The 15,717-nt window shown below is 49.9% G+C and overlaps 1 protein-coding gene across 1 annotated transcript in view; it reads left to right on the plus strand.

Annotated features, from left to right (window-relative positions):
* Positions 1-15,717, plus strand: part of VWF (von Willebrand factor) — a 135,473-nt gene that overhangs the window by 64,404 nt on the left and 55,352 nt on the right. The window contains exons 18-22 of the mRNA XM_004766734.3: positions 1,078-1,238; positions 9,071-9,174; positions 10,384-10,522; positions 13,070-13,204; positions 15,347-15,493. Coding sequence (XP_004766791.1) covers positions 1,078-1,238; positions 9,071-9,174; positions 10,384-10,522; positions 13,070-13,204; positions 15,347-15,493 — 686 coding nt within the window. The remainder of the gene's footprint in view (positions 1-1,077; positions 1,239-9,070; positions 9,175-10,383; positions 10,523-13,069; positions 13,205-15,346; positions 15,494-15,717) is intronic.

A 15,717-nucleotide genomic window follows, 5' to 3' on the forward strand; every position in this document is an offset into this window, starting at 1 on the left:
TAGAGGCTAGAAGTCCAAGGTCAGGTGCTAGCAAGGTCCCAGTGAGGGTTGCAGACTTCTCATGTCCTTACAGGGTGGAGAGGGCTGGGAAGCTGTGGGCTCTCTTCATCAGGGCACGAATCCCACCCGTGAGAGCTCTACCCTCATGGCGCCATCACTTCCCAAAGGGCTCACTTCCTAGCACCACTACCTCTAGGGTCAACATGTGAATTTCGGGGGCGGCAAGACATTCAGTCCGTAAGAGACCTGAGGGTCACTAAGTCCTGCCCTGCTCTCTGGCAGTTGCTTGTGTCCCCACCCTCTTGGCTTTTTTCTATCCTATAGTCCCTGGAAGGTGACTTTTTTTTTTTTTTTAATAAGTCAAGAAGCTCCTAGAATTTTGTGCAATTTTGGAAGGCACAATCTTTTAGGGTTTCAGTTTCCTAACAAAGTTTCTGTGTAAAACTAAGGCTGGAACTTGTCCACAGGAGACAGTAAGTGCTCTATATAGTCAGATATAAATGCTGTGATGCACACGCAGGTTTCTGAAAGGAAAGTGCTGTAGCAACCCTCCTGTCATCATTTTTTCAATCAGCCCATGATAGGTGCCCACGGTCAGGAGATACGATACATTCGTGTACAAAGGAAACAAAACCCCTTCCTTTGGGTTGTCTGAGTGGCTGTCGGTTAAGCATCTGCCTTTGGCTCAGATCATGTTCCGGGGTCCTGGGATCAAGCACTGCTGAACAAGGAGCCTGCTGCTCTCTCTCCCTTAGCCTGCCACTCCCCCTGCTTGTGCTCCCTGCTTGTACTCCCCCTGCTTGTGTGGTGGGTTCCAGGGGAATGAGGAGTGGGCTGATACAGGGATGCGGAGGGCAGGACAGATGCCTTCCACGTGGGTGAAGGTCAGGGGCTCAGATGTGTAGGTGGGGTGGCTCTGCAGTCTCACGGGGGGAGCCTGGCTCAGGGCAAGGCCTGCGGGAGCACCTGATCCCAGGCAGTGGGTGGCTGGGTCTCTGGATGCAAGTGTGTGTGGGGGGACCAAGGACAGTGTGGAAGGGAGATCCATTGACTCTTTTGCTTTCTTCTACTTCCAAGGTAAAAGGAGCCTGTCCTGCCGGCCTCCCATGGTCACGTTGGTGTGCCCCGCTGATAACCCAAGGGCTGAAGGGCTTGAGTGTGCCAAAACCTGCCAGAACTATGACCTGCAGTGTATGAGTTCGGGCTGTGTCTCTGGCTGCCTCTGCCCCCCAGGCATGGTAAGCCACCAGAGCCACCATGGAGCCTTGGAGGGTGGGAAGCCTTGCATTTTGCTGCAGGTAAAGCACGGGCCAGGTGGCTCTGGAGCAGAGAGAGGAAGAAACAGGAGTGAAGCAAGAATGGTAACGGGGGGGGGGGGTGGTGGAGGCTGTGACTGGGGTAGGGGTGGGGGACAGTCTTCTGTGGCTGACTCAGCCACCAGAGCCGGGAAGGGAGATGGTGGGAAAGTGTCTAGAGTCCATCCTGATGAGATCCGACAAAAACACAGGAATTCCGTGCACAGAAATGCCGCAGGAAGCACAGTGAATATTTCCAGAAAATACTTACGTGTGGAAACTGGCATTTCCCTTGAAATTTTCCCAAGGGCGGCTGCATTCCCCGAATGAAGAGGAGAGGGCACACATATATTTGTATATCATTTGCATATATGTGTAGAACTTTCTGTTGCAAGAGATGATGTTGATGTTGCTGCCCCTTCACCAGCAAGAACAGGCCCCAGTCCCTTCCCCTCAGTGAGCCTGGTTTTCCTCACCTGGGAAGTGAGTTACGAGGTCTTGGCCAGCTCTTAACAGATACACAGCCTCTGGCCAGCAGTTCCCAGCATGCCTTGCGTGGTCCAAGGTCTGCTGATTTGCCTCTACCTGGTTCTAGACGGCTGCTGGCGGCAGGGGTCTGAGCATGCCCAAGATCCTTGCCTTCCTCCCAAGTCTGCTGGTGGGTCAGTTTTGTACACATATATTATGGTCGGTCATTCCCCTACCCACGGTGGAAGTTACCCACCGTCTGCTGGGGTCCAGAAGCAGGGACTTGCAGTAGCCTAACGCCGTGTCTCAGTGCCTGTACCATCCCCCTCACTTCATCTTACCATGAGGCATTTTATTATCTCACATCATCACCAGAAGGAGAAGGGTGAGCGGGTATAGTAAGATGCTTAGACCACATTCGTATCACTCTTCCTACAGTGTAGTGTTATAACTTTTATTTTTAGTTATTGTTCTTCATCTCTTCCTGTGTCTGATTTATAAAGTAAACTTTATCATAGGTATGTGTGCATAGGGAAAAAAACAGTATATATGGGGCTTGGTCCTATCTGCAATTTTTAGCATCTACTGGGGGGTCTTGGAATGTATTCCTGTGGATGGGGGTGGGGGGACAACTGCATACATAGGTTATTCTTGTCACCCTGAAGGAGGTAACTTCTGGGTTTTTCTCTTTCAAAAGCCTCATTTCTCTTGGCTTTTCCTGACTCTGATTCCCCTGTACCCAAAGTAAGTAGCTGGGGCTGGGGCAGGAGTTGGAGAGGCCATATGGGAGTGGGTAGGATGGCTGTCCTATATGACTGTACAGGGTGTGAGTGATGCCCAGGCCTTGGCTTGAGGGGTGAGGTCCTCGGCCGCGGGGCTGCCAGTGTCCTGTGGAGGGAACCAGGACCCATCACCAGTGGCCCTCAGGCGGGTTGTGCATTGGGGGTGCGCAGGGCACGTGACTGATCTCTTTCCCTCCAGCTGTCCTCCAAGACAGAGAGACGAGCTGTTCACTCTGCCTGGGGTGTTCCCTCTGCCTTAGCCCCTGACGATTTTGTACTGTTTTTTCTAATGGGGGAGCTAGAGATTGGCCTGGGAGCACCCTTGACCTAGAAGGGCTTCTTTGCAGGAGGTGGCTATTCAAGGAGGTTAAATAAGGAGAGGAACCTCAGAGCTGCATAGCAGCAAGAAATAGGACAGGGAGAGGAAGCTTCTGCATTGCTCTTTTTATCCCAAGGGCCTCTTATTTGACTGTCCCTTCACTGTACCTGGAGAAGAAATTCTCCAGACATCAGAGAAGCCTCTGGGGGTCCCTAAGTGGCTCAGAGGGTTAAGCCTCTGCTTTCGGCTCAGGTCATGATCTCAAGGTCCTGGGATCGAACCCCGCATCGGGCTCTCTGTTCAGCAGGGAGCCTGCTTCCCCATCTTTCTCCGCCTGCCTCTCTGCCTACTTGTGATCTCTCTCTCTGTGTCAAATAAATAAAATATTAAAAAAACAACAACAACAAACAGAGAAGCCTCTGGCAAGAAAAGGGGCATCCCTCAGGGGCTTATGTTAGCATCAGAGACTTTTAAATCCCCCCCCCTTTTTTTCAATGAAGCAAATGAGACAGATCATCTCAGATAATAACCACAATAGTCTATCGTGGTCCCAAATCCCCAGTGGGGAGCTAGACCTCACACACAGCATATGGGCACACCAGGAGCTCCCTGGCATTCCCCAAGCATCTGGCACACACTCTGAGGACAGTCTTTAGGTATCTGTCTAACAGCGAGGTGACTCTAACCTCAACCGCAGGGGACTCAATGCTCAAAAGCTCAGAATGTGAGAGATTGGCTTATTTTCACAACTGCCTCATTAGGATGCCAACAGAGGTGCAAATCGTTGAGGCTAGATTCAGCAGAGCAGAAAAGTCCATGATTTACAAGGTGCGCAGTCAGCTGGCCGCTGCACCGGACACGTGTTCCTGGCCACAATGCAAAGACAAAGGAGCTGTTTGGGCCCATGTGATGGTGTAGACATCCTACCCAGGGGTGTTTCTCTGTGTGGCCTGTCCTCGGGGGGAGATGTAAGGATGTGGCACAGGACCGAGGTCAGGAGTCTGCATCCTACGCACTTGAGCAGGGGGCCGGGCTGGGGTGGGGGTAGGGGCAGGGAAGGAGCTCTTTGCTGGGGGCAGATCTTGGAGTGCAGAAAGAGCACCTGAATAGGAACAGGGTAGAGGGCCTGAGTTCTCTGTTCCGGCTTCACTCACCCTGGGGTGAGTGTTTGTTCTTTCTTTGAGCCTCGATTGCCTTACCTGTGACATGGGCATATAATTCCTTTTCTGCCTTCCTCACACATGGGCTGTGGGCCCGAAGGGGTTGTAGAATCGTAGGGATAGCTTCAATTCTTTTTGTAAATAACCAAGTCTCAGTCACAGAGGCTCTGTCGACCTCCTCCTGTCCACAGGAGAGAGCCAAGAAGGGCCCGTTTCCTTAAATTTTTGTTCTGTCGTGGACTAAAGCTTTTGTAGCTACAATAGCAATGAATGATCAGAAAAAAGAAACAGTGAAAGCAAGGACATACAAAATATGTACAAAATGTGCGCCCCCCTCCCCATTTTTATTTGATTCAACAGATGTGATGTATTACTCAGGTCAATTGCTGTAGGATTTTCCCAGTGCCTTTCATTTGCATACTCATTATCACAGAGTGACACTGGCCAGGGGACCACGCTGTTGAAGACTGCCTCTCTCTGTCCATACAAGGTATGGCTCCGTGTCCACTGTAAGACCAGAAACTGTCTGAAAATGTTGGGAATGGATTGGGGGTCCCTCCTCTTTGCAGTCTGTGCCCGGCCTGGCATCTGCTTAGAGCTGGGGTTTCCTGGCCACTTTGTCTGCTCCTGACACTGGTGCAAAGGTCTCCTTGCACAGGACAAAGCCGGGAGGGATGCTTCTGATACATGGCCAGTGTCCTCCTAGGTAAATGGTTAGTGGAGAAGCTGAGTGGGAAGGGCACTGGAGTCCTGTCCTTCGAGGTGTGAACCCTGGCTCCTGACATTTACTTAATGGAGTGGCAAGTCACTTAAAATCCTTGAGTCTAATTTTTCTCATCTGTAAAACTTGGTTAGAAGGGCAGTTGGGAGGACTGACGGTGACAGTGGTGGGGTCATGGAAGCTGCTTAGTAAGTGGTACTTTGATGACCTCTGTTAGAAGCTTGGGGAGGAAAACTATGAATCGTATTATGAACAGAGAGATGCTATAGGAAGTTATCACACACTGGGAGCAAATTTAAGACTTCAGTGTCCACATTCGGAGGCCCTTGAGATCAATCAAATAAGGGGGTTGCATTAGAAAAATTTCCATCTTTTTCTTTAGTTCAAAAATTGAGTGGATTTGCCTTTGTTGGAATATTACCCACTTTTACCACAAGGTGGCAGCAAAGCACAACCCACTGCCCAGCTCACTCATTCAGCCGCCCGATTAATTCTCTTCAGGAGCAGGATCCAGTGGTGAAGTGAGGAGCCCTAAGGACTCGGGGTTTCTGCCCCTTCTACAACACGGGAGTCTGAGGAAAGACAGGAACCAGAACCACTCAAGGCTACATAGTTCTATCCTGGAAATCCTGGTTTCCTGATTCCCAGGCTGGGATCCTTCAGCCCTATTTGCCTCCCTCTCTCCTGCGAGGTTGTCTTGGGTAGTGTGGCACCCCAGCGTGGGGGACGCTGACTTACTCTCTGAAATCTAGAAGTGACACTTTCCTAGCTGGTACCTAATTCAGCTGCTACGAGGAAGCCCTTGGCAGCTAGGAAACGTGTTCATCTCTCTGGTCCTTTCATGCCTGTTTTTCTCACTGGCCCAGTATGATGACTAAAGAGACTCTGGCATTGCTTTTTTAAAATGTAAAGTCTGGGGCTCTGGGGCCCATTGGGGGTGGGCCTCACAGGTGGGCACTATAATCCTATGAGATGTAATTTTAAAAGGCCCCGAAAGCCTCTCTGTCTCAAAAATATCTTCTACTCTTTATATGACTGGTCACCTAATCGGGCCTACTGACATAAAGGGAGCATAAATTCATTTTGGCTAACAAGAGTTTTAGAAAAGCTTAATTTAAATTTAAATTTAAATTCTCACAGGAAGTCATTCACACCTTAGTGTGAATTATTTAATCAGGTTCTTGCTTCAGTAACAAACACCTAGCTGTAATCAGCTACATTGACCTGGAAGTATTGATGGATAGGGGGAATGAACAAAGGATAGCTGCGAGGCAAAAAAGATTTTGGAGAATGGGTCAGTACGGTGTTCGGTGTTCGTGCATGGGGGCTGGGTGGGGCAAAGGGGAAGATGGTGCCTTTTCAGAGAAGAGCAACAAAACCAATTTTTTTCTACTTCATAATTTTTCTTGGAGCTGCCCAATACCTCGTACCTTGTTCTTAGCATGAACCATTCTTCCTCAGGATGGCCCAAGTTGATGGATAGTGACAATGATTTCTGCCTGTTTTCTTCTCAAGTCTTGGAAGGGCATTTGTTAACTTTGTCTTATTATCGTTCTCGTGTTCCAAAGGGACAAACACTCGGCAGAGATGGTTTACTTTATTTTGAATGTGATTCTTAAGTGACTTTTCCCAGCTGGGGACTGCTGTCCTGACTTACCCTATGTGTCTGACCAGTCCTCATCTGGATCCTCTATCCTCTTCATCCCCTGTGTTGTGCCTTTATCTTTCAGTCTCCAGGGATTTTTTTTTTTTTTTTTAATGCTTTAGGACTCTCTGGGTGTTTTTGGCTGAACTAATGTTATTTGATCTTCTCTCCCAAGTCAGAGCCTGTACTGAGGTGAGGCCTGGAAACCCTCTTCTTTCCTTTTAAGGTTTTGCTTTGTCCCCTCTGTAGTAGCTCTCACTTGTGGATCTAACTCCATACCCCTGTTGTCTATAGAAGTCCTCCTCCAGTACAAAGGTCCTATTTTTTTTAAAAGATTTTATTCATTTTTTTCCACAAAGAGACACAGTGAGAGAGGGAACACAAGCAAGGTGAGTGGGAGAGGGAGGAGCAGACTCCTCTCACTGAGCAGGGAGCGCCAGGCGGGACCCTGGGATCATGACTTGAGCTGAAGGCTGACACTTAACGACCAAGCCACCCAGGGCGCCCCCCCCCCCCGCCAAGTTCCTATTTTAATACTGTAATCCATCCGTGGGTCAGGGCAAAGAGGAGCCTTGTGGTCTGTCAGTGAGAGTGCAGAAGGAGGAAATGGGAGCAGCAGTGGTGACTTATCTCACGACCAAGCTGGCATTTAAGTTTCTGTACATTGGAAGGGGGCTGGACTCACCCATGGGCCGGGGGAGGGTGTGCAGCGCTTTTGTTAATGGGCTGAATATCCTAAAGAGAGGTAGAAACAGCCAGCATGCAGAACAGGAGGTGTGGGAGCCTCCACTCTGCCTGCTCGAAGGAGAAGGGGTAGTGCATATTCTGGTGAGGTGAGGTGAGGTGAGGTAAGACAAGGCGAGGTGAGGTGGGGAGAGCTCTGTTTCCTGGAATCGGACTCTGTGCATCACGTTTGTCTCAATAATGTTTCCAATAGGGAGACTTACTGTCTGGTGTCCGTCGTCGGTAGATGTGGGGGCTGGAGAGTACTTCAAGTTTCTCCAGCCGGTGCCGCGGTCATTCTCAGAGTAGCCACTAGGTGGCAGGCCTCAGACTTAGGTCAAGGCTGATGAAGCTTGGGGGTGGGGGATGGATATGTGGGAATGAACCCTAATTGGGACAGCTTCTGAAGGCTGTGGCAGAAACAGAGGCTGCCTCCTCCCTGTGCCTCCCCTTCCCTGTGCCTCCCAAGCTGCCATCTTCTCTGCTGGGCGCCTAAGCTCACTGTCTTCCAAGAGCGGGACATGGTGGACCTGCTTCTTCCCCATTCTCTGCGTTCCCACCCTCCCCCTTAGGTGTTGAGGACTTAGGGTTGGATGAAGGTGGTGGTGAAGTAGTGGAGGTTGTTCTTCCCATCCCCTCCCAACACACACACACACAGCTTATGGTTCCTGACATGAAAGCCCTTTGTTCAGGCCCAGGCTGCCCTGTTGCCAGAGCCTTGTGGGAACTCGGGCTTGTCTGCAGAGTGACTGGAGCACATGGATCCTGACATATAGACCAGGAGCTCCTCACCCCTTAGGTAGCTCTGGCACAGAAGTGCCATGGTCCCTTCACCTGAGGGTGACCCAGGGCTCTTTGAGATCACCTGCCATTAGGCCACTCCAGAGCAGACAGCCACAGCTGCCCCATCACCCGAAGGGGCTGGGACAGAAGCATGTCTGCACACTGGGGTCAGAGGGTTTGGACAGCTCTTCTGGGACCCACTGGAGCCAGTGGTCTTAGTTCTTTTGTCCTCCTGAGGAGTATGTGACACGCTCACATAGTTCTTTCTTAATGGGCAGAAGGCAGGGAAGCAGAGCATCCCCCCGTGGAGGGTGTCAGAATCCTGGGGGACTGGGTGAGGAGTGGGCTTGTGGGGCTCCAACAAGCCCCCAGACTCTGGCTTTGGCCCATTCCTGCCTGTGACCAATATGCAGCCTTCATTTCCAGTGCATTAAATGCATTTGAATTTTATTAAATATATCGTCCATCTTTTCTGTTGGAAACATAATACAGGCTCACTGATGAACATTTGGGGAAAAAAAATTAAAACCAAAGACGAAAATAAAATTGCTCTATTCCTCTATCTCAGTCTTCCATTCGGATGGAACTCCTGTATTTCCTTCTAGTCTTTTTTGACATCCATATATGTATATATATTGAGTGTGTGTATAGTTTTGATAGATATATATGTCATATATATATTTATAATTGGGACCATATGTATGCAAAGTTTTCCTTGTTTTAAAAATGAACAGCCTCAGTGTCTCTCACAGCATTTAAAAGTCTTCCAAAGCGCCCTTCCAAGAGCTGCAGAGGATGCCAGTACCTGGAGATTCTTTAATAGATATTGTTAAACGCTTGGTTGTTTCCATTTTTTGCAATGATAAATGTTTCTACATTAACCTTTATCCATAAGTCTGTTTCCTGTGGAGAAATCCTCTGTGTGGAATTACTGGGTCTATGATATGCACATTCCAGGGGCTTTGGCCACAGGTTACCACACAGTCTTCACCATGGTCCCAGCAGGGTATGAGGGGAGAGGGTGGGTGGAGTGTCTCCAGCTGAGGAGGGAGGAGGCATCTGTGTGGATAGGGGCACATGTTTGCTGAGTCCCAGCTGGAGCGTGGCCTGTGGCCGAGGCTGTCTTCCCAGCACTCATTATGGCCCCCAAGACATTTGGATTCCTTTCTCTTAGGTCCGGCATGAGAACAAGTGTGTGGCTCTGGAAAGGTGTCCCTGCTTCCATCAAGGCAGAGAGTACGCCCCAGGAGAAACCGTGAAAATTGACTGCAACACTTGGTAAGGCCTGGGAGAGGCTTTCCTGGGTGGGGACTGGAGCCCTTGGGGTGGGGTTAGTGAGAGTGGGGATGTGGGGGCCGACACGGCCACAGGGTCTTTGGCACTTGCCTCTGACACCCTGTGGGAACATGGTTATTCTTTTCCATTTCTCTGTGCCTCTTTTTTCTCTATCTGTAAAGTGGGGGAGAATCTTTATTCTCCCCTGTGCTCACCCTACACAGACAGTCTCCTGGAGAGTAGCGTTCCCAAGAAGGACCGTGGCCCTTATGGGTCATTGCACGTGTGGCCAAGCTGCCAAAAGGCATGGGCTTTGGAGGTTCCCTCTCTGGCCTCATAATGTCCCCTCAGCATACTGTAAATGTCCTTGTAATGGCATGGTTCACCAAGGACCTTCTGAGTGTAGCTGGTTTTCTTCTTTCCTCTCTGTGGCTACCCTTCACTGGCCCTTTGCTTTGCTCACTCACCATGCTGTGACGTCTGGGCTGTGCACAGCTTCAGGGGAAGGCCTGTGTGGACAGAGGCAGCCAGGGCTGGGACCTGGAAGGAGCTTAGCTGTCTCTTGGGTCAGAGCTTGCCACCTCTGATGCACAGAGTTGGCTTCCTGATGTCAGCTCTGGTTACTGGGTGGTGGGGGGATGGGGCACTGTGATAGTGGGCAAATCACTGTAGATTTAAATATAGCTATGTACACACAAAACCTCTCCTGGCAGAAGTTGATGGTCAATCACTATTTTCCCAGCTCAGAACTTTCCTGCTGTTGTGTCTCATTCTCCCCATTCACCTGAGAGGGCCCTCAACCTCAGTGTACCTCTTCTGTAGAGACCCCATGGCCACTCTCAGGCATCTTCCAGGGAGGCTGAACTTTGGCAAATCCACAGCAGGCGGTCCTCAGAGCGTCTCTCCCTGGCTGCCCCAACCCCGTGGGTGAACTGTTTGCTTCTTTGCCTCCCTTTCCCCTTGTAACAGGAGAGCAGCATGGCTTCCCTCGCTCCTCCTCGGCCCTGTGCTCTAAAAATGTGACTGCTGATGACTGTGAATTGCCTTCCCACACCCACACCTCCCAGGTGTGGCTTCTAGAGGCTTCCTGGAGGGTAGGGGTAGCACCCCAGAGTGATCTGCATTCCTTCACTGATTCTCACTCCCCAATGCCCAGAAGAGCCCCTCACACCACAGCATCCAGCTGGTCATCCTGGCCATTACTCTTCCTAGTGTCTGTCGGGACCGGAAGTGGAACTGCACGGACCACGTGTGTGACGCCACCTGCTCTGCCATTGGCATGGCACACTACCTCACCTTTGACGGGCTCAAATACCTGTTCCCTGGGGAGTGCCAGTACGTTCTGGTGCAGGTGAGAGTGAGGGAGGGCAGGGGTGCTCTCTGTCTTTGGGGGGCGCTGGGAGGTGCTGACTGCCCTTTGGGGGTTTCTGGGTCAGATTCTGCTGTTCTCTCTGTGGAAACAGCTCTGGGGCTAGTTTCTACTGCAGCAATTTTCCAGCCCCTAGAAGAGGGGCCTGAAACTCAGAGCAATGGTCCATTTTCCTTCAGCTGACCCGGAGATTTACAAGAACAGGGCAGAAACTCCTTTGTTGACTGGGATGGGTGTGGGGGCAAGCCTACCCCCGGCCCAAGTTAGCACCTACATGAATAGCTAAAGCATTGGTTCCTTTTGGCAGACAGCCTCAGTCAGGACATACAGGGGAGAGGGGAGCTCAGGCTAGACTCAGCTCCCTCACCCTCCCTGCTGGTAAGTGGCCCAGGACTGGGGGACAGTTGGAATAATCTCTGGAGTTGGCTTCCCACCCTATGATCCTGTTGTCCAACATTTCCATTTTAAACCTAGTCCAGTTCAGAAGGGGGGGCACAGAAAAGTCGTACTGCCCAGAAAATCCTAGCCGGTGAGTAAGGGGACCCGCCCCTCCATCTCCCTCTCCCCACCATGTGGATTACTGTAAACTTCTCTTACTGGTTGACACCAAAGTGAGTAAGCAAGGAGATAGGAGTGTTTTTCTTATGAGGGATGAGACAACTTGATGCTGCGAAGCTTTAAACAAATGTGGTCTTTCTGTCTCCATTCTTGGGAAGAAGGGTAAGGGCTTGGCGTGGTCTCAAGGGAAGACCACAGACCCATAGGAGCCTCAGCCCTAGAGAGAGAGGCTGTGGGGCCCCATAAACCAGGTAGTGAGCGTGCCTGAGCATGCTTGTCTGCAGAACATACTGGGAGTGGGGTGGAACCGGCAGCAGAGCAGAGCATGCTAGGAGTGGGGTGGAACCGGCAGCAGAGCAGAGCATGCTGGGAGTGGGGCGGAACCGGCAGCAACGTAGAGCATGCTGGGAGTGGGGCAGAACTGGCAACAACACAGAGCATGCTGGGAGTGGGGTGAAATCAGCAGCAGCATAACGCATGCTGGGAGTGGGGCAGAACTGGCAGCATCGTGAGCAGCTGTGGGTGGGCAGGGCATGCTGGGAGCGAGCATTGGCACCAGCTAACCAAGCTTCCATCTCCCATGCCCCAGTGTGGCCCCAGAAAGGCAGGCAGCATGCTGGGGAGACAGACAGGACATGCTCATTGTGACATGATTTTACTGACACTTATGAACCTGGGGTGTATCCCTGTCTAGAGCTGTGCTACAGATTATATCTGGCAGCCTGTCTTTCAGTTATCTGCCTCCCAATGTTAGTAGCAAAAGATGAGGTGACACCAGCTCTAGGGCTCAACCACCCAGCCGATTTCAAACGTGAGCACCCAGACAGCACTCACTGGTTCAGTGCTATGAGAGGCAGCTGGTCAGATCTGCTCCCAGCTTTTCCCCTGCCCAGACAAAGCTTTCCCAAGTGGGCCAGTTTTGGAGTCCCTTTCAAAATGTGTTGCTTCGTGGGTTGCTTCTTTTCCTTCACAGCCAGTCCTGTTGTCCCCTTCTGATACTTTGTCCTGGATCTTCCCCTTTCTCCCTTCTTCCTTTGGGACATGTTGTCAAGACTTGATTCTTTTTGAGCCAAATTTCAGCTGCTTCCAAGATCCATGAATAAAGCACCTGCACCTTTGTTCCCTCATTTACCTTTCATAATCCCATTAACACAGACCCATTTAACTTAACAATCCCACCATTGGCTGATTCTGTCTTTTAGAGGGACAGAGTGTATGTGTGTGTGTATGGGGGAGGGGGCGTCAGAGAGGTAAGTGACTTGCTCTATGTATCCAATAAGTGGCAGCACAAAGGCTCACACCTTTTTCTGGGTCTGGGACCCCCTTTCCCTCCTATCATACCACAGCAATAACCACCATGGGGCAGTATTTGCCAGAAATGTCCCCTCTTTCCTTAATTTTTATGCAGTTGACCAGCAGGGACCAGCAGTCACTCATCCTCTATCCCCAACCAGAGGGGGTATAGCTCAGTGCCATGGAGCTGTGTCAGATGACCTTTGGTTACATTTCTGGGCTGACAGTCCAGAGGGATTCAGCTGGAATCAAGAGCCACAAAGTGCCTTGTGGTCAAACTGTCCCAGTTAGCTGGGTAAGACTAAGCACTAGCCAGTTCTGGGTAGGGGCCTTTAGGCTGATGTGTTCAGCAAAGCATACCACAGGCCTTTCCCCTCTCCCCTTCTCCCTCCTTCGCTCCCTTGTGGACGTTGACTCTGGTTCGTATGTCATGGTTGAAGATAACACACCTGTCCCTTCTCCCCCACCCGCATCTCATCCTCTTTCCCTGTCTCTCAATTTCATTCTGTTTCTCTGTCTCACACACACACGTGCATCGCACACACACACCTGTGCATGGACATGGTAATATCTTTTAACATGTATCCTTCAACTGTCTGAGATGATGAGATACCCATCTTCCAATTCGGGGAGAGAGAGCAGAGATAATATTCCTCTCCTGGGACCCCCTTTCCCCAGGACTACTGTGACGGCAACCTTGGGACCTTCCGGATCCTGGTGGGGAATGAGGGGTGCAGCTACCCTTCAGTGAAATGCAAGAAGCGGGTCACCATCCTGGTGGAAGGAGGAGAGATTGAACTGTTTGACGGGGAGGTGAGTGCCAGCCTTCCCCCCTCCACCCGCATAACCCCGCTGTTCTCCCATCAGCCAATTAAGAGCAGGCATCAAGCATTGTTTAGAGCTTGTGTGGTGGGATATATTGTACGGCTGTTAGAGGGCATGAGGTAGAGCTGTATCATCTGACCTTGACGTGATCTGTGAGAACAAGTTGCAGATGATTGTGGATAACACAATCCCATTTTAATAAAGGGCAGAGGTGTGTGTGGAGAAGAACGTGTAACTGCCAAAGCACAGTGCTTACCTCTGGAGTGTGGAGTGGGGACTGGAGGGCAGGAGGCCTTTCCCTTTCATGTATGCATCTGTAGATGAAATATAGAGATATGAATACACAAACAGCACGCATACACACCAACACACACATATGCATGCATGCGTGCACATGACACAGATACGTCACACACATATACATATATGCACCACACGTGGTATGTATATATCCACACGTGCACATATATAACACACACATTTATACATGCATGTGCATACATAACATATATGTAGCAAGGGATCCACCATACATATGCATATGCACATGCACTTATGACATGTATACATGTGTCATATACCACACACACATGTACATAATATAAACACATGCCACATATGTGCGTGGACACATATTTATCATCTCTACATATCTGTACACATCTATATATCTATCATCTACATGTACATCAGCTATACATGTATATACAACATGCATATATATATACACATGTAATATATACACATGTAGTATATGCACATAACATACACATATATAATACACATACATATTTACATATCCATCATATACTAACATATATGCACAAATATAAACATTATATGTAACACTCATAAACATCTATTTTGGGAAGTAATGGTGTTTTGGGGGATTTTGACTTTATGTTTTTTAGTTTTTTTTAGATAAAATCTTTCTAAAAGAGCTCAAAAGAGAAGTAATCAGATTCAGTCCTTGTGTACTAAGAGTTTATGAAGTGGTTCTCAGAAGGGTACAGGAGACCCACCTAGAATTCTGTTTAAGATAGTGACCCTAGAGTCTACTAAGATTTTAAGTCATTGGGTCTGGGTGGGACCCCGGAATCTGCATGTGGAATGCCAGGGAGACTGGGCACCACCATTCTGCTTCTGCTGGTCTGGAAAGGGAAGTGTCTTGTACTGGGGAGACCAGGCTCTGGGTTCAGACCTGTCCTGTTACCTTCATTTTGTTCCGTGGTCTCAGCCCGCATCCCTGTCTTCCTGCAAATATGCAACACCGATCTTAGGGGACCTAAGGGGCAAATTCCCCATTATTACTGTAGGTCAGCAGTGTCAACTCAGTTTCAGAGGACAGATGACAATGGTGATGTCCGATAGGAGGTGTGCACTTATGATTAGCTCTGCGTGTGGTATGTCACTAAGGAGAGAATGCTTGCAAAGGGACCACAGGCCCTTAGCAATGACTTCAGTTTTACCAATCAGTCAGCCAAACATGCTGAAATGGGCTCTGAGTGTTCAGCACTGGTGACAAGTGTGCTAAGTCAAGGGCTCAGGTCAGAGTCCTTCTGGAAATGGAAATCCATGATTCTGGCCACTAGTGCTGAGCTCCTCAGTGTCCCTTTTCTGTAAGTGGTGGCTCCTGATGGCAGGGACTCTGGGGAGCAGGGTGGGGAGAAGGAAAGGGAAGAGTCTACTGTTCATTTATATAAATGGATAGAATTTTATGTAAATTGCTTAGAAATGCTTCAAATCATGTTCATGTTAAAACCAATTTAGGGGACCACATGCATTTAATGATCAAGTATCAAAAAATTCTTTTTTATTTTTATTTTTTGGCACAGTGATGGCTATTTTCCACTAGTTGGCTTCATTGTATTTTTAATCTCCTAATTATAATTTTGCTGCATTCTATGCTGTCATCGGCTAGTCATAAGATTATTGGCCAGTGATAGGGAAGACGGACCCAGAAGTGTCCAGGCAGGGTGCTGGCCTGGAAGGGAAGGGACATGCTCTGACCGGGTGGGGTGAACAATTTGTGGTTGGGGGGGGGCTGCAGCAGCAGGCTGGGGTGTGGGGTAGAGGGAGGAGCACATCCCCCCTGCCTGCTCTCCACTCTCTGTTCTTTCTCACCTTCAGGTGAATGTGAAGAAGCCCATGAAGGATGAGACCCACTTTGAAGTAGTGGAGTCTGGTCATTATGTCATCCTGCTGCTGGGCAAGGCACTCTCCGTGGTCTGGGACCGCCGCCTGAGCATCTCCGTGAGCCTGAAGCGGACATACCAGGTCAAGGGGTCTTCTCTGTTTCCTCTTCGTCTTGTCTGTGACTTACTGTTTGCACCTTCCTCAGCCCACTGGCTTGCCTACCATCACGGGAGAGAGTGGGTGACCCTCATAGCCCAGTCTCCCTCCTGACACACGTAAGACTGTGGATTCCATGTGTGGGGTCAGCTTTGGCTGTTTCTTGAGTCAGCCGCATGTAGGAAGGATGGTGGGGGGGCCTCCGCCTC

This window comes from Mustela putorius, unplaced genomic scaffold (assembly GCF_011764305.1).
Source record: "Mustela putorius furo isolate JIRA1106 unplaced genomic scaffold, ASM1176430v1.1 tig00003988_pilon_pilon_pilon, whole genome shotgun sequence".
Taxonomy (NCBI): domain Eukaryota; kingdom Metazoa; phylum Chordata; class Mammalia; order Carnivora; family Mustelidae; genus Mustela; species Mustela putorius.